This window comes from Carassius carassius, chromosome 3, assembly GCF_963082965.1.
Source record: "Carassius carassius chromosome 3, fCarCar2.1, whole genome shotgun sequence".
Taxonomy (NCBI): domain Eukaryota; kingdom Metazoa; phylum Chordata; class Actinopteri; order Cypriniformes; family Cyprinidae; genus Carassius; species Carassius carassius.
Genome location: NC_081757.1, coordinates 16,507,207 through 16,526,490, shown reverse-complemented (window position 1 = coordinate 16,526,490; position 19,284 = coordinate 16,507,207). Strand labels below are relative to the sequence as shown.

Sequence of the window (19,284 nt, the reverse complement as noted above, 5' to 3'; positions counted from 1 at the left end):
GTAAAAACAGAAAGACAGAGAATTCCAGGGGAGATCATATTACGAGCGACTAATAACCACTCACCTTGTCAAAAAACTCGTAGAGTCGAACAGTCTTGTCAATTTTATCCTTGGTTTCCTCCACTCGCTGGGAGAAATCATGTAGATGGACCCAGAATGAGCGTACTTTCACCTCGTACACCTGCAGCTCTGCTGAAGAGATGTCTTCCCACTTCTCTAAGCGCTTGAGGAGAGCTTCACCGCTCTTACAGTGCTCCTGAACACACACACACACACAGAATTACACAGTGAACTGGTATGAAAACAGTACGGGTGCGACAGAGGTGACTACATTTGAACAGTTACAAACGCTCTTCAAGCTCATGTTGACATAATAAAGCAAATGTTTGACACCTGCTGTAAAATATTACCTCTCAGTTCAAATGAAAACATCATAAGGCATTTGTTGAGAAAATATGCCAAAAAAAAAAACATGTCGATGCTGTGGCAGGGGGTAAAAAGCGCTGTGTTAAACAAGTTTAATAAGAGTTGACATACATATGCAGCTGTGTAAAATTCTCTGAAGACAGTCTGTTTATGATGTAACTTCTCCAAGGAATCTTCCAGCTCACTCAGTGTCTGCAGACGAGTCTCGCCCACTTCTTCTATCCACTGACTCACCTAAGAGACAAGATATACATACAAACAGTTATTTCTGCTTCAGTCCAGCGTCACACTGTTAGTCTCACCCAGAACTACACATATTTATGCTCTTTGTTCTCTGTGACGGCAGACTTTGGCAGTAGATTGAAATATAAGCACACAAACACATCCTTCACGTGTCTGTGATCTGATACAGATGCTATGATGCTCGATTACACTTTCTCATGATGTGCATGAATGTGTGTGTGTGCTTGGCTAATCCGCTTCAGCAGCTTCCACTATAACCTTGCCAACAGGATTTTTCCCCCTCTTTCTGCCTGCTGGGCACAATCATCGATTAAAACAATCAGAAGAATAAATCACCAAGTCAGCGTGTAGCTTAGTAAGGCTGTTTGTGAGTCAGCGTGCTTGTGTGTGGTACTTCAGTACAGTGTTCAGTATTTTTCAAGTTTAAATTCACTACAAAAACACTGCTGAGAATCAGACAAAAACTGCCCAATTTGAATTGAAAAGTCTCATATTATCAATGCAAATGCTTCTATTTTGGAGTCCTTTCTACCCAAAATCAATTTCATATCATAAATTAAGTGAAACGTTTAACTAAAAATGTACATACTTAGAAGTATGTTCATAGAGGATTTGTAAAGTGTTTTAAAATTGATTTAAAAATGATCTATTTTAAAGCAAAGATAAGAAACGATCCCACTAAAGAACAGGTACCATTTGCTGAGTTTCAGATGCAGCTGTTATTATCATCTGTCATTAATACAGTTCATAAGTGCAAAACGTTAGTCCTCACCTCTCTGAATCCCTCCTCCAGAGTCTTAAACTCCATGATGAATTCCAGTTCCTGTGTGCATTTGTTGGACAGCATCACCAGTCTGTGAACCAACTCATCCACTTGGTTGTACAGACAGCCTGCACTCTCGATGGCATCTCTAAAACACACACCAACAGGATTCCTTTAGCATAGTAAATGTAGTCTACATATAGTCTTAAACTTGTTTCTAATCAGAGAGAAACTCCAAGCATCTGAGCTCAGAGAAACACTGACTGCAGGACTCCCCTCTCATTGGCTTAGACACGCTTGTAGAACTCTCGTCTCATTGGCTAAGACAGCCTTACAGAACTATTGATTGGGCCAGGCTTTTAGAGACAATGTAATTAGATGTGCAAGTTAGTTTTACAGCAATGGGAGACAGTATGGAGCAGAGCTAGAGTTTGTGTGTGTGTTATATGAGAAAAAAAAAGACTATAAATGAGAGAAACTATTTCAACTAAGTCAATGACTGTATACAGTGTACAAATAGTATGTGAGAAAATATGTATTTCTTTAATTGCATTGCGAAGAAATATGAGTAAACATGCATTTTGTGTTAAAAATGCATTGTGATACACACTGACAAAACACACTGTGCACTGCAGCAGAGACTGATATCTACTGGATGACTTCATCACTGCTGTAGTTCACTTACATAATACTGTATTGTGCTCTAGTCAAACATTAATACAACATTTCCCCTCAACAATATGCCAGCGTACTCAGTCAAACACTGATCAGTCTCAGATCCAAACATAACACCAATGTCAATATTAGAATACAGAACTATTTTTGAATACTTACCAAAGCAAGTAAGACTTAGTAATGCAGACAAAAACATGGCACATGCACAACAAGACAGCCACACTGAACTGTGCCCCCTGCTGTTAGATACATATATGCATATTCACATGTTAAAACAAAGTTATTTTCATGGTTTTTCTGTTTGGAGCTTGACAGCCCTAGTTTCCATTCAATATCAGTGTGTGGAAAAAAGCTGCAACAGAGTAACAGAAAAAGAAAAGTTAAAAAGTTTTGTAAAGTAAATGATAATTAAATTTTAATTTGGGGGTGAACTTTAGGGTTTTGGTTGATGCAAGTTCAGTGTTTGAACAATCTGAGTATTACACACAATGGGATGCAAATCAGTGAACTCAGAATAAGTCCAAAACCCAGCAATCATTCACAACACAAACCCAGAGCAAACACGGGTTATCACAGCGTGCACGACATATCAAAGACATTCCAGCAGGAAAGAATGACAAAAGAGTGAGTGAGAGAGATAAGAGTCTAAAGATGGATGGATGAAAAACCAAAAGCCTTCATTATCAGCTCAATGAAATTTTATATTTCTATTTTATAAAGTATTTAATATTTAATATACTACTAATAATTGGAAATAATAGACAACAATAAGCACTACAAAAAATATATCTAAATATTATTGTTATTAAATTAAATGTTATAGTTTCTAATAATCATATTTTTTATTATAATTAGGCTACTTTTTATTAGGGATTACTGGTGACAAGTATCTTGATTCTTATTATTACTATTAATACTATATATATATTATACAGTTTGACAAGGACTACAGAGAATAAAAAAAGAGGAATAAACATGATTAAAAATCCTAATTATGTATATTCAAACAAAACTCAGCAGGTTTTAGGACTACCGGTGAGTAACAGTGTAATCATTCCAGTCAGTAAAAAAAGCAAGGGGTCATAGTTCACCTTTCGGATCCAAAGGAAACGTTAAAAAGACTCAAATGAGAGGGATTATGTGTGAGGGAAGAAGTCAATGTCATAAACACAGAAAAAGGCAGAAAAAAGGGCCGGATTTGTTCACTATTGTCAAGCACTTTAGAGTCAGTCACACCTGTGAGACTGAGCCCTTTGTGTGTCTGTCAGCATCCAGGTGATGCGTTTGTGTGTGAGCAGCTCAGACAGCTAAGGTTTCATTTTGGCATTCGTTAGACAGCAAATGAGCAACCTGAAGAACATGCACCGCCTTTAAACTACCTAATATGAAAGACACAAAAGGGAAGGAGATGACAATGCCGACAATAAATCAGGTTACAGAATTGGAGAGCCTGGCTTAGATTGCTGCTGCTTGCATGTTTAAGCAGATGAAGACTGTGGGAAACCTAAATTCAAACCCTCAACGAGCGACCCACCGGGTCTTTATCAGCAGAGACCCTCACAAACACCGAGCTCGAGTGTTTGTGTCTGAGCAGGAGGCTTTGAAAGTGAGCAGTGCAGACATGCCTGTGTGTTTTAAGCAAAGTCAAACAGGAAGCAGCACCAGAGCTCTGCTGCATCCAAACCATACTATGTTATCAGAGACAGACACAAGCACATACTGGTGTCTGTTTAGCTCTGAGATTATGTGTGTATGTTTCAGGATGAAATGATTGTGTGCAGATAAAGACATTTCTTTTGGCCCAGCTGTGGGAAATAACATACACACTCCCTCAACCTCGAGTTGAACCCAGCCCTGATCATCAGAGATCTGAACATGCTCTCCCACGCTCTCAACACTTTTTTTTTTGTATCTCATTATCCCTCTCGTTTGTCATTCTCATGTCTCTTATAATTGTACAATTTAGTTCCAACCTATTTAGGCTGCATCGTTACTAGAACTTCATTGGTGACTCAGCTGTAATGTTGATTTCTATATTTGATAATCACTTTCATAATGAGTATGCATATCACATACAAACATGTCATTTACACACTCTCCTTTTATCAATATGCTCCTTTTCAGTATTTTATTTTTTAAATAATGCTTTAGTTCTGTAAGGATGCATTAAATTAAGAGAAATGGACAAAAAAACTAAACAAAAGCTTAAAATTATTATTGTAGAGCACAAAATCAGATTCAGAATTAGAATGATTTCCGAAGGATCATGAAACACTGAGGACAGAAGTTATGATTGATGAAAATTCTGCTTTGACAACACAGGAATAAAAAAAAAAAATTAAACTATTATACAATATTACTGTTTTTTTTTTATATATATTATCATATTTCTGATCAAATAAATGCAGCATTGATGATCATAAGAGAGTCCCATACAAAATATTGACTGGTGTTTGTATAATAATATTTTTCTTGAATTTAATGCATATATAAGTGAGCTTGCTAGTGTGTATTCTGGGATTGCCTTTTCTACAAAGGACATGTCATGCTGCTTTTGACCAAAAAATGTTGCCTGTTGACAGCATAATTAAATTGCTTAACTTTTGTGATGTGTGCAGTGGGTTAAAGGTGTTGTCTGGACGATATTTTCTCACCTGTAGTCCTCTGTCAGACTGACGCTGGTATCCTCTTTTCGCAAACGGGACAGAGCGGCTCCTCCCTCCAGCTGTAGTCGCACCAACCTGCTGTCCTCCAGAACAGTCCTCATCGACTCTCTGTACTTACACAATAAGATCTGTGCTTCCTGCAAACGCACAAACACACATTCATTACTGTAAAACACAGACACTCCATACACCTTATTATTACATATACACATCTCATGTACTGTTCACACTGAGTAATATCTGTCCCTTCTCCAGGACAAACACACACCCCATCATTATGTCCCTGTCTCACAAACACCATCAGCATAGAGAGTAATACCTGCGGTTCTTGGAGCAGCACACATTACCTGTACACACACTCACGCACACAGGCATTATTATTCATCAAATGATATCTACACCTCCTTCATCTAATACCAGCTCATGTTTGTACTTATTAAGTGATCAAATGAGCTTAAGCTACAGTACAATGTGTAATACACATAACTGCCACACCTTTTGGTGTGTGTGCACACGTTTGTAATCTTTCTTAACAATATAACACTTGTCTTGCACTTTATATACTGACCCCCTTTGGTGTAGATACAGCATAATGACAAATTATGCATAATGAGCCAAAGCTACCAAAATATTCTGTCGAAGTGCACACTGGTACCAAAATATTCTGCGGTGTAACTATTCATCGATATGGATCGATACATTGATACTAGTGTTGTCACGGTACCAAAATTTCAGTATTCGGTACCGATACCAGTGAAAACCCACGGTTCTCGGCACCAATTTCGGTACCAAAGCAAAACACAAAAATATGCTAATTTAAAAAAAATTACTTTTTAGCACTAAAAATAAAACCAATGCCATTCTTTATACTTATTTACAATTGTGTTTAAAGTTTTTCTACAAGTTATATAATTATTAAAAACAGTAAACAAGTTTCACCCAAATTTAATTTGTCTTAATTTATGAAATTTAAACACATTTTATTTTTGGTAAATAAAGGGGATTTGCTATTAAAATTAAAACATGGAAGAAATATTGTGATTTATTTCTTTAAAAAATAAAGTTTTATCATTTTGTTCAACAGTAGTAGCAGTATCACATACATTTTTACTAAATAATAGTAATATTTCTAGCACAATGCCTTTATGTAAAAATTAACTTTTAGGCCTAATGAATGCATATTTGTCATTTTAACTGAACTTAAGACTGATGGTGATGCTTAAGATATTTTTGGTCATTGAGGGTTTCTGTAAAAAAATAGTAATAGATCATATTAATTATTATTAAAAGATAATACTACTACTAATTCTACTATCATACTAATGTATATACAATGCACTATGAATTGATGAGCTGCTGAGTTCATGAATATTAATCACGTTGTCTGCGTTCGGTCAAACTGATTTGCTGAAATCAAAACAGGGACGGTAAGAGATCAGCGCCAGGCAATGAAATTGCCATTTGCGCATTAGCTCCGCCCACTACCAGAGAAAGCGGTGTGTCTTTTGCTTGTTCAAAAATGAATATGAATAATTCTAAATGAACTCCATTATTTTGACAGGAGAAGACAACAAAGAATAGTTTACATATAGCGTGTCGATTCAGCGTGGTAAGACTCTCACTCGCTTTCTCTCTGCATGTGTGAGAAACAGCGCTATCAGTAAAGCGACGGTGAGTCGTGCGCCTTCACAAAGAGTTTACAGAGCATCAAATACAGGTGCGCTGTGCGTCCATTGAGATGAACTGAAAAGTTCAAATTGCTTGATGGAGACAGAACTCTGAAGCTCAGATGCTGAAATTAATGCAAGCATCATGCGCTTCGGTCTATGTAGTAAACAAACCCGCACGTCTCTGCCATTCATTAATTCACACAGAGGCGCGCAGAACACGGATTCAAACAAAATATTTCAAACAACTTTTGCGGCTTAACATTTACAGATACTGGTCCATATGGAGATTTGATTTGATTAATTTATGCTTACTTTGACAAATTCCATGTCTGTCCATATTAAAATGTAAGTTTCATTTTCATGACTGGATTTTGAGATTCCGTCCTCGTTTTCTACTTCGCGGAAATCATAGCGCTGAACCGGGTTTGAACGGGACCTCGGTACTACCGGTACTTACAGAAACCTGGTACCGTCACATTTAAATTTTTATTTTTCGGACTATAAGTCGCATCAGTCCAAAAATACGTCATGATGAGAAAAAACATATATAAAGTCGCACTGGACTATAAGTCGCATTTATTTAGAACCAAGAGAAAACATTACCGTCTACAGCCGCGAGAGGGCGCTCTATGTTGCTCAGTGTAGGCTACAGGAAAACTGGTTTTCTAGGTCACTAATATGACTGGAGTCATCCTTTGTGAGAGTACACTACTATTCAAAAGAATAAAAAATATATTTAAAAAAAATATTTTTATTCCTGCGATGGCAAAGCTGAATTTTCAGCAGCTCTATTCTTCATTGTCACATAATCCTTCAGAAATCATTTTTTCAATATGCTACTTTGGTGCTTGAAAAACATTTCTTATTATTTCTTATTGTCAATGTTGAAAACAGTTGTGCAGGTTAGTATTCTTGAAGAAACCAAGATAAAAAAAAATTTGGATTCTTTAAATAAATAGAAAGTTCAAAAGAACAGTATTTATTAGATTTGATTTTTAACCATTTAAACTGCGTTGTCACTTTTGATCAACTTAATGCATCCTTGCTGTATAAAGTAATTACTTTAAAACAACAACAACAAAAACGTAATGACTTTGAATGGTAGTGTACATGATTTTAAACATAGCCATCACAAGTATAGACTCTTTTTTTTTTCCATCTTTTCAGGTGTAAAATGTTTAAAATGGTTCACAATACTTGGAACACGTTTATGTTTTTGAAAATTCCCTGAAAAAAAGTTAGTAAACAAGGGCCACAAATTAGCAAAACATCATCTTAATTAAAATCTAAAAACACAAAAAGTGCCTGTTATAGATAGTTTTTGTGGTGTAATCGGAGTGGATGAGTCTATTTGTGCATGTGCCACCCAGAAAAGCATCCATAATACCTACCCAATGGTGCAGACGGTGGTCCGACCACACTATGCCAAGTCTATAAGGAGCTAACAAGAAAAGGTTATATTATACTAAATAACCTCAGGAACCTCAACTGAAGCCTGTTTTTAAGTGAATTTGAAAAAGTACTCAAAGCGATAAAAATCTCATAATTACTGTCTTATGTCTACACCCTAATTAATGTGTGTGAAGTGGTAGCAATTACATGAAGTACAAATGTCAGTGGATGTGTCTGTGTTTTAAAGCCTATTTGCATTTTTGTTTACAGTACTGCTTTAAAACTCTTTCATAGACACTGTATTAATGGATGAAAACTGAACATGTTGGGTTTATGTGGAAATATAGGGAGAAAATTACTCCGAAGCATAGTGAAAAGACATAGAAAAGGAAGAGGGCACATGTTCAAATGAACGGAGGGACACAGAAGAGAAAGGAGCAATGGATGAGAGGACGGGCCGAGACTTGTTTTGGTCTTCTATTCATCTACCATCTAAGCATCACTTCATCCGCAAGAGGGGCTGTTTTAGCATTCAGAAATCCATACCCTCAACCACTGCCTCTCCATTCTACTCTTCAAATAACCCTTGGTAAGTGATTTTAAAGATGGCTGCAGATAAACACCCCTCTGGGAGATCATTATTTCTCCTGAGGCCCTGAAGAAGCCTGTGGATAAAAAGGTCCTTTGTGACCTCCACTGACAGCCAGAGGTCAATTCAGTCAAAGCCTTGACACACTAACCCCAACCACACACAAACTGAAGTCTATTTTTCAAAACTAGACATCTCTTCTAAATAGAACAGTCTTTAAATCACTGTAACCGGACACCAGTGCCACTACTCTACTTCATGGAAATAGAATTGAACTCTCTCAAACTCAGAATAGAAGATTTTAGTGCCATGATGATGCCCTCCTGAGGTAGATCACAGTCAAAATACCTACAATATATATTCCTTGAACAACAGAGCATAGCAACACCTTGGGTTCGATCTCCATGGAATGCAAAAACGGACAAATATGTATACTTTTAATGCAAGTTGCTTTAGATAAAAGAGTCTATCAAATTAAAGACATATACAGCACTCTCATTCTGGACAGGACTAGGACAAAGCATTTTCTGTGAGATTGCTCAGCTGAGCTGTTTTTAGAGAAGTACTGTATTGACTGTTGCCGTACCTCTGCTGTAGGGGGCAGCACTGTAGACTCCAGTTTGCTGATGGTGTTCTGAAGCAGGTTCACAGCATCCTCACAATGGCTGGTCAGCAGCTCCAGCCTCTGAAACATACCAGAAAGAAATATAGGAACAAGAAACCATTAGAGAAAAAAAATCCAGATTAATAATAAAAAAATAAAAATAAAGCGGTATCTTAATGTTTCAAGTTAAATGTCAAATGTATAAATAAGGTACTTTGCAGAGGAACTATTTATTGTGATTATTATTAATAATACATTTTCAACCACTGAATACTTTAATTACATTATGGCTGCATGGCCTCTTGTGGCGTATTTCTGCATTAATCCATATTAAGGCTGGAAATACAATTTACAAAAAAAAAAGTCAATACAAGACTTTCAAGTCATTCCTAACACGCCAGAAAGTTGTTCCTGACTTAAGCAGAACATGTGCCTCTAATTTAGAAGGTGCATGACAAATACAGAAAACAATATGTGTTCTTAAACTGGCTAATAATACCAAACATGTTTACATCCTGTGACTGAGCAGATTCAGGGAGCAAGACATGTAGGGTATTCCAGCCAAGAATGATGAAGATGATGATTTTCTCACCATTCTGAAACAGATCCAGCTGCTGTGGGAATAAGGGAAAGTGCCTTCAAACTCAGTGGGGAGTTGAGCGATGTCAACATGCTTATAGAGAGACTTAAGCGATGTCAACAACTCCACCTGACAGATGCCAAAAGAACACAACAGTCGTCAGGTTTAGCTTCTGAATTAAAGGGGAAAATATGGGTTGTAGTGGTATCATAAATACTTCAGATGCAACAATGGTTGTTCTAATAGCTTAGATAGTTGTCTAGGATCCACTATCTGTCCAGCTGTTGTGACATTCTTTACCTGTATAGAAGTGGTTTTCTCCACACGTAGAGCCAGATCTCTGTCGGCCAGCAGCAGTACTGTATGAATGCATCCCGGCATGGCTTCCTGTAGAGATTAAATAGACTATATAGCATAGATAGCACCATGAATTACACACATTTCACTGATTAAAACAGAGTTCCCGGTCCTATCAACCAAAAAAAAAAAAAAATGCTTTTACAGTCATTTATGATTAATGAATAAGACTTTTTAAACATAATTTTATATATATTGCTATTGATACAGATGTTAATACAGCTTGTATTTTTACTATTTGACTATTCCTTAAATTCACAACACAAAAAAATATAGGGTGGAGACTAGATATTCATCAGCTGTTGACCGATCTGAATGCAAGCTTGCAGTCGATTGTTGTAAACAAAATGTTTGGAAAACTTTAGCATACGTCACCAGAGGAAAGTCTATCGTTTCACCGGAAGATCAAGTTAGGACATTTTGATGAAGAATTGTGACATTTAAAAAAATGCAAAAATTGGAACATGTATAAATATATTGTAAGATCAATATGATAAATTGCATTTAGAAAATAGATAGGGTGAATTACTTGACAATTTTAAACTATGCATATGCATAAATTACATCATTTAACAGAAGTTTTTAAAGGTTACATAACCTAGCAGACAATTTTCTGTCATGTGCCCGAAGAACCACAATAAAAGACTTCTGTCATTGTGAATGAAATGAGTTGTATAACCCCATAACAAAAGAGCAGAAAAACAACACTGTAAAAACAGAGCAGAGAAGTCGTTTGTGCCATTTAAGAGCTGTTTTTGTCGGTTTTCTTGCATGTCATCGTGCATACTGATCATGTATGCATTATCATGCCATCTTAGCCACATCTGAACAGAAGGAAGGAAAGCTTTGCTGGAATGAAACGATAGCATATTTACTAAGGAATGTTCTAGAAACATCAACAAACTCTTCAGGGCTGAGACATAATTACCGCTGATATTCACTGCCTACTTACTGATGCAGTGCAGTTTTATTTTTTTTTTACTTTTTGAGGGTATTAAAATAATGAATACATGGTGAGGTTGGATCAGGTTTCCAGTTTTCAACTCTCATGTGGGGGCCAAAGAGAAGGAATGATAAATGTGGGGAATGTTCATGGTTAACAAAAGCCTGGCTGAGAACAGAATATTTTGGGATTATACCTTTTTATTAGACTTATAAACTAGACTCAAACATGTGTCACAACTCCAACAACTACAAATATATCAATACTTCTATACACTACTATTTGAAAGTAAATAAATAAAATAAAAAATTATATATATATATATATATATATATATATATATATTCAACAAAGATATGTTCAACTGATCAACAGTGGTTCTAATATATTTTAAAATAATCACCAATTGTATTGAGAAATTACATTTTTGCTGTATTTTTGATCAAATAAATACAGCATTGGTGAGCATAAGAAACATTTAAAAATCTTACCCACCCTGAACTCTTTCAATCCAGGTGAAATGGGATGACAAATTTATATACTTGATGAATCTCCCATCCAAAATGCAAATCAAAAGTGTCATTTAATATTCTATACTATATTTACATTACTATATTGTTGCCAAATCTGTTTATAAAGCAAAAGAAAGTCAATTCCTTGGTTGGCCATGATTCAAACTTCTCTATTTGAATACAGAGCTGTCAGTTGAAAAGGACATCTATAATAAGACGATAGTATTAGGGGAGGAAGAAGAACCCGTGTCTGCTCCCTGAGGACCGGTCACTGAGCTGCTGCATTCATTCAGACAGATCTCAACAATGAAGGGTTCTCCAACACGTAACGTTCACATAGTTTAGCAGCATATCATCAAAATCTCAAAAACATTCAGTAAAGCCACCTTTTCCACAAGACAGCACTTGTATGCTGTCCATCATGAGTTATAGATACAGATAAAAGATCAAAGAAAAAAATAAATGAAGGAAAGGTCACATGGGGGATTTCTGCAGCTGGGCTTCAGCTCAAATGAGTAGAGACAGTGAAAACCTCTTAAAGAGGCCCAGTGATATTTAAAACAACATTGTCATTAAAAACATTCTCAATTTTACTTTTACATTGCTCATGCTTATCGCTCTCTATCTTACTCAGGAAGTCTAAATGGTGAAGTCAGCATTGGCACGTCCTCAATCTTTTAGAGTGCTGGCAGGAGAAGAAAGCAGCATTAATCTGCATTCAGGTGCAAGGCACAAACTCTACAGTCACTTCCATTAAATGTGCTCAGGAATCAAGTTCCTGCAGTATCACTGAGGGATTATTTATGGGTTTCTTCACATCCCTCATGTAAATGACTGCTGTGGTGATTCAATCAGTTCACTTGATGGTTTTTTTTAACAGTGTAAGGCCAATCAGATGAGACAAGTCATCCACTGTTTATTAACACTCAAACTAAATGTATATAATGAAATCTGACAGGATATGATGCTTGTGTTCTCTACTGCCACCCTGCCCAGACTACACTTGTAAAGATGAACCTTTATTTAAGCAGAGACTGTATCCAAGTTAACCAACTACTGACAAGCAAGAATCCAGGCTCTTCATGTCTTAAACTGATGTATTCTGTAAAATAACCAATCCCAGATGAGGAAAGGAAAACCAAACCCACCTCCCTCTCTCTCCTACTCTCGTTCGAGTATGTCCTATTGTGTAATTGTTTCTAAATGCAACTATTTATTTCCACAGCTGGTAAATCAGAGTTAAATATTTATGATGTGTCGGTTTTATTTGCCTTTTTTAGCCAAAAATTACTGATTCTGTCTATGGAAACGTTTCTCAAATCTTTGCTTTAGTTTAGCAGGCTGTCTTCTGAATTCCTGAGGAGCAGATGTCTGGTTGAAGTTAAATATCAGCATTCAAGGCAAGTTTGCATTCCATTTTGTTTTGGGGCAAGTATGGGAAAAGAAACGCCTTGAGGATGTGAACGGTATGTGACAGTTCTCTGTGTGTAGGATTCTCTGGAGGTTATGAACGGATGCTAGACTGTATATGTGTGCATTATCACAAATCATACTGTCAGGGTGTTTTTACCTGGAGGATGTTGAAGGATTTAAAGAGGGCGGGGACAGGAGAACACCTGCGGGCATCCACCAGGACAGTCAGGCCCAAAGCACTGACTTCCTTCCTGTGTGACAAATGATGGTCACATGTTTTATGAAGAATGCGTAAATATATCACACATACAATTGTGCTACTCTAAATACAAAAACTGCACAGGTTGATAAAAGTGTTGTCTATTACATTAGAGAGAAAACAGCTACACTACTGATGTGAGACTAAAAGTCTAGGTTGATCAAAAATGCGAGTAAAATATATTCTATTTATGCCAGCAAAAAAATTCTATAAAAACATGCTGTTCTTCTGATATTTCTATTCATCAAAGAATCAAAAAAAATTATCACGAGCTCCACAAAAACATTAATCAGAACAACTGTTTTCAAAATTGATAAGAAATGTTTCTTGAGCACCAAATTAGCATATTAGAATAAAGTATCATGTGATAAAGACTAGCGCGATGGCTGCTGATGATGATTCAGCTATGCCATCACAAGAACAAAATACATTTTACTATTAGAAAAATGACAATTAGAAAAGTAATTCTGCAGTAATATTTCACAATGTTATTGTTATTTACTGTACTACAAACTTTTGAATGGCAATGTGTGCCTTGATTTGTAATAGAAATGTAGTTTACCTGAGTGTACTGAAGAAATAGACCATGATCCGCACCAGCTCTCCACTATTGCAGTTCGGATTCAACCAGATAGTGTTTCTCATTGTGACTGTCACTAGGGCATGGCCTGATTTATCTCTTGTTCCTAAAATGTATTTTAAAAGATGAGCCTTTGGATCAAATTGATGGAAGGACCACATTAATAGCATTAAAAGAAGATCCTCACCCGGCAGGCAGAGCACTCCAGAGCTCAGGACATCAGGATTGATGTCATGAGCCTCACTCTGGACAGGCTGGGTCTTCTGGGAGATTCGAGGCAGTGGTGAAGGAACTGCTGAGGGGTCTTCAATTTGGGTTTTAGCAGACAGGTGGGAAACAATGCTGTCTACTTCCTGACTGGATGCTGGAATATATATATATATATATATATATATATATATATATATATATATATATATATATATATATATATAAAAGATACAAATTACAAACAACACACTTGAAATGTAAAGACAGAAACCCTTTGCAAGTCAGTTTTAAATGTTGACTATAGTCAATCTTCTATCTGTTTTATCATAGTAGACAATAATACATCACTCAAGCCTACAGGTATATTGATTTGATCAATGTGAGTTAGTCTTTACTACAATGTTCGATTGCTAAGGAACAAAAATGGATTAAACTGAGACTTACTCGCTAAAGATATACAACACAGCTTATAGATGGCTGACTTATTATATAGTTAATGACCTATTAACTATATTTGGCTGTAAACTTGAAAAAAAAAAGAAGCTAAATCTCTGGGACATGAAAAACAAAGCTATTCAGACTCTGAAAGCAATGAGATCTTTTCACATGACAAATCTCTTTACAAAGCTAGTAGGCCCACATTCTCTAAACCCTCTATTAACAAACAGCAACGCAGAGACGGTTGAACGGAGCGTGAGCATTTGCCCAATCTGTACCATCATGCAACTCTGCCTTTAAATCACACAGACAATCAAACATACTAGCTAATTTTAAGCACTCCAGGTTTCATCCTGTGCATTGACCCATAGGGCAGCTTGGATCTCTGGCCCATATACCTGACAGCACGATAGGGCTCAGAGATAAATAGAGATCAGCTTTTGACAAGTCATAAAACTGAAGTTTTGCTTCGCTACACTGCCACGCACTGCTGGTGCTGTGCAGAAAATAGATACTGAGATCAAAAACAGATGAGATGGAGTCCTGGGAATTCCAGGAGTCGTAAAACAGCTTGCACAAGGACAAGGAAAACAAGTATAAATTGCTCTGAAGCATAATCTGGCTGAGATTGCTATGTTTCAGAAGGGAATTGAGCTTCTGAAAAAGGAAATCTAAACATAATGGAATGTACTTCTTCAGTTAGGTAAAAGCTAAAATAAATTTAAGAAATAAAAAACTAATCCACTTTGTACCCCCACTTTCTCTTTGTCTCCTTGTCTACCTAACATCCTCCTCGCCAGAGAATGCCCACATTGAGGAAGTCGAGCAAATGAGCCCCCTGAGGAGCTAAGTGCTGCCCTAGACAGGGCAGAGCAGAGAGCGTATTGGCTTCACACTCTCTCACCACAGTCTGGAGCTCAGTCTGGCCATGGGCCATGTCCTCAGCCACATCAGATAGAAAAGAAAATCAGATCGAAAGGAAAAGAAATGCATGTAGAATAAAGGCTAAGGATACTGAATAGTCAGACCATTAGGGACAACTCTAAATTATGCTATTTATACTGAATATATTTCCATACGCGAGTCACATTCATTATTTTTACTGTAATAGAATGACTGCAATTACATGCTGCCCAATGAATGTGTGGACATGTGTCTGTTGTAAAGATCACACATCAGTTAATGCATGGTCTGGACAAGAAGTTACAAATCAAACATTGCTCACTTTAGGAAGTTTTATGGATACTTATCTAGTTCTTTAGTCAGTTTGTAAATGTATGCGTGTGCGTGTTCCATCTGGCCAGCTCATCAGCACCCTTTTTCACAGACTGGATTCTCATTAAAGTCTGTAGTGCTTTTCAAGAGGTTTTATAGATCTTGGAGAAGCATTGTCCAAAGATAATTTTCCTTTCAGAACTAAAAATACACAAGCTAAATTCCCAGCAAACTGCTGACACTGAATATTCGAAGTTAACTGTTCAATTCCTAGTGAATCCTATTTACTTGAAACAGTGGATTAAAAGAAATAACACCTGAAATCCTCTGAAAAATGTATGCCTGATGAAAAGAATAAATGAAAAAAATAGAAGATAAGCTTACTTATTTGTGTGTATAGACACACCGCTGTACTAAAACGGAAAAAATGTTTAAGGTTTGTGAACCACCCACTAAGAAAGAAAGAAACAGATCCATCATGGTCAAACTACCACAACAAACACACCATTATTTCTTCTTTCTGTTCTTGTCTTCAAAGGAGTATTACCCCCACCCGTTCTCCATTATTTAAACACTCCATCTATAACCCTCAAACACACGCACTTAAACATCCCCCTCTGCTTACCCCCTGCAGTTTCAGAGATCCCACAGCAGGGATTGTGTTCAGGCCCAACCACCTCACCTCATCTCATATATCTTTCTTCACACCTGTAGCACACCTGAGCCAGGTGAGCACATCCTGGCAACCAAATCATCTGGATGAAGAGGAAGAGGAGGTGGGGCACTGACAGCAACCTGTGCAGAAACTCACAATGTGGAGAGCTAATTAAAAAAGCTATGGTGTCCTGGACATAAAAAATAATGATGTGGCCATGTATTAAAAAATTCACTCCCACAATTTGTTAATTTGTTGTACTACTTAAATAATACACTTTAATATATTGTGGGAACTAATTAGTACAACATAGCCTTGCCTTACTTGATCCAAATCAGGAACAAAATAAGTTGTGGGAACAATCTTGCTACACAAAAACACTCTATGTCTAAAAATGTCTAAAAATAGCTTAATCTAAACGAAATCAGGATTGAGTTACTAAAGTACTTAAAGCAGAAATCCTGCACATGACCCAGGCTTCTCTTCAGCTGTTTCCTTTAGCAGTTCAGATGTGAAATGCCGTCTATCTTGGATGGTGTTCAGTGGAATTAATGTGCGTCTAAATTTGAAAACAAACTGTCTAGAGGCCGGAATATGACCTGCTACGAAGCCAGTCCTTGTAAAGCGCCCAGTCTAAGTAAAACTAGAGCCTCCCACGCTTTTCTTTCAGCCTAAAGAGAAAAGGAGCTCTATCAGGCCATTGCACGGGCCATTTGAGAGCCATTTGTAACTTGTCAGAGGGCTGAATGTCGAAATGCCAAAGCTAGTCTGCTAATCTAAAGTAAATATACTAGGTGGACAAGGCAATGGATGAATGATGAAAAAAATGACTCCTAGTGAACAACTGCTGCAAATCACAGAGACGCTTTGGGAATTCGAACACAATTCATGCGTGAAACACCATTAAATGGGAAAAAAAAGGAGATTATAATAATCAACATTAAAATATACTGATAAATTGTGAGGAAGATAAAGCTGTGAAAGCAGGTTATGAATGGAGTGGATAAATAAAAAGAATGAAGAGAAGCAGGTCTTTCTTCATCAGGACAGGAAGGCTTTAGATGCATCTGAAGCAGATGCAAGCATAGATGCATCGGTTAAGATGAAGAAACAGAGATGGAGGTAAAAGGGAAAATGGAGGGAAAAGGAGAAAAAAGCATGTGGATAAAGTAAAGGCTAGCGGGATGGACATTGTTAAAGATGACTCTACCTTGCTCTTCCTGCTGATGGAAACGGGTCTCCATGTCTGCTTGTTGCTGATGCCCCGCTGGAGAGCCATTGGCAGAGGAAGTAACCTCATTCTCTTGCCGCTCCTTATTTTCCCCCTTTCTCTCCTCCTCTGTATTTTGCCCTTCTCCTTTGGAGGTAGGTTTGTCCTGAGTGAGCATGTGTCCATTTGTGTCAGGCACATCTGCGTCTGGATCAAGTACTTGATTGCATGCTGGCTGGACAATATTTTCAGAATAGCTGGTCACTATGGCCTCTTGCTCACTCACAGTAATGTCCTCGGTCTCCTCTTCCTCCACCCCTTTCTCTTCAACATCGGTTTGTTTCTTCTCATCTGTTCCTACAGAGGAGCTGCCCTCCTCCTGAACTTGAACATTGGAATCAGACTTGGGTGTGGCATCTACCAGACCTGTTTGAGCGGTCTCAACTTCCTCTGCCTTACAAACTGCTACTACATCATTCTCTGTCTTGCTTTCTGTCACTCCAATGCTTTTCTTTTCTACTGTTCCTTCTTCCTTACAAGATAAATTTCCTGCAAGTTCTCTTTCTGCATGTGCTTCTTTTGTCTGACGTTTCACCTCAGTCTCGTTGTGTCTGTCCTCGTGGGACTCTGTCCTCACCTGACCCTGTGAAATGAGCGTAACCGGATCCTCCTCAGGCCCCATGGTGACAGAGGCCAAAGCTACCTGTTCGCTTTGAGGAGCAGCCGAAACAGGCCCACCTTCTTCCTGTGCAATCAAACTATAATCACCATCAGATTCATTCTTGTCATGGCTACTGTTACTAAATGATTGATGGTCTTCTTTTGTGGCAGAAAGGTCATGAACTTGTTTAGAAGGTTTTTGGATGTGTTTGTTTATCTGACATGCACTGTGCTCTGTTTGCTCAGTCTGTTTTTGTAAAGACACACTAACAGTTAGAGACTCAGAAACCAACACTTTGCAGTTCTGCAAATCACAACAGCTTTCCAGGCCATGATCACCTCGGACCTGATCAGATTCAGATACGACTTCTGCTTCTGCAGCAGGATCAAACACAACAAGTTCAATTTTAGCCAGATAAACTTGATCTGAATTTTCCCTCTCTAAAGTACCAGATAACATTTCATTCTCTGGTTGTGATATACTAGTTACATCGCTGTCTTGTTGCTCCATGTGAACTGTTTCACTGTCTGTTTGTGATGTACTTAGTGGCATGCTGTACAGATCTGGTAAAGATATACTAACTAGTTCACATTCTAGTTGTGATGTGTGGAATAGTTGATTATCTGGTTGTGATGTGCTGACTAGACTGTTGTCTAGTTGTGATGTGCTGACTAGTTTGTTATCTCTAGTTTGTTTTGATGTCTCGATTGGCTCATTGTTTAGTTCTAATGTGTTAACTATTTTGCTGTCTAGTTGAGATATGCTTGCTAGTTTATGATCTGATTGTGACGTCTTGACTGTCTCACTGACTAGTTGTGATGAGCTGACTAGTTTTCTGTCTGGTTGTGATGTGTTGACTAGTTCGCTGTCAAGCTGAGATATGTTTAGTGGTTTAAGGTCTGGCTGAGATATGCTTACTAGTTCAATGCATGGTTTTGAAGTCTTGACTGGTTCATTGACTAGTGGTGACATGCCGTCTGATTGTGATGTGCTAGCTAGACTGTTGTCTAGCTGAACTATGCTTACTGGCTCAATGTCAGGATACAATGTCTTGACTGGCTCATTGTCTAGCTGTGATGTGCTCACTAGATGGTTGTCTAGATGAGATGTGTTTTCAGGATTAACGTCTGGCTGTGATGTCCTGACTGGCTCATTGACTAGTTGTGACGTGTTGACTGGTTTACTGTCTGGTTGTAATGTGCTGACTAGATTGCTGTCTAGTT

General features: G+C 37.5%; 1 protein-coding gene across 4 annotated transcripts in view; it reads right to left on the bottom strand.

Annotated features, from left to right (window-relative positions):
• Positions 1–18,620, bottom strand: part of LOC132121743 (puratrophin-1-like) — a 46,105-nt gene extending 27,485 nt beyond the window's left edge. For 2 of the 4 annotated variants that reach the window (XM_059531483.1, XM_059531491.1), the window contains exons 1-11: positions 17,401–18,620; positions 13,860–14,036; positions 13,655–13,778; positions 12,991–13,084; positions 9,909–9,995; positions 9,621–9,737; positions 9,011–9,109; positions 4,762–4,910; positions 1,442–1,580; positions 538–660; positions 65–256 (exon numbers count right to left, since the gene is read on the bottom strand). In XM_059531483.1, coding sequence (XP_059387466.1) covers positions 65–256; positions 538–660; positions 1,442–1,580; positions 4,762–4,910; positions 9,011–9,109; positions 9,621–9,737; positions 9,909–9,995; positions 12,991–13,084; positions 13,655–13,778; positions 13,860–14,036; positions 17,401–18,613 — 2,514 coding nt within the window. In that variant the 5' untranslated portion in view covers positions 18,614–18,620. The remainder of the gene's footprint in view (positions 1–64; positions 257–537; positions 661–1,441; positions 1,581–4,761; positions 4,911–9,010; positions 9,110–9,620; positions 9,738–9,908; positions 9,996–12,990; positions 13,085–13,654; positions 13,779–13,859; positions 14,037–17,400) is intronic. The other 2 variants (XM_059531501.1, XM_059531508.1) reach the window with 2 other exon arrangements.
• Between the last annotated feature and the right edge of the window lie 664 nt (positions 18,621–19,284).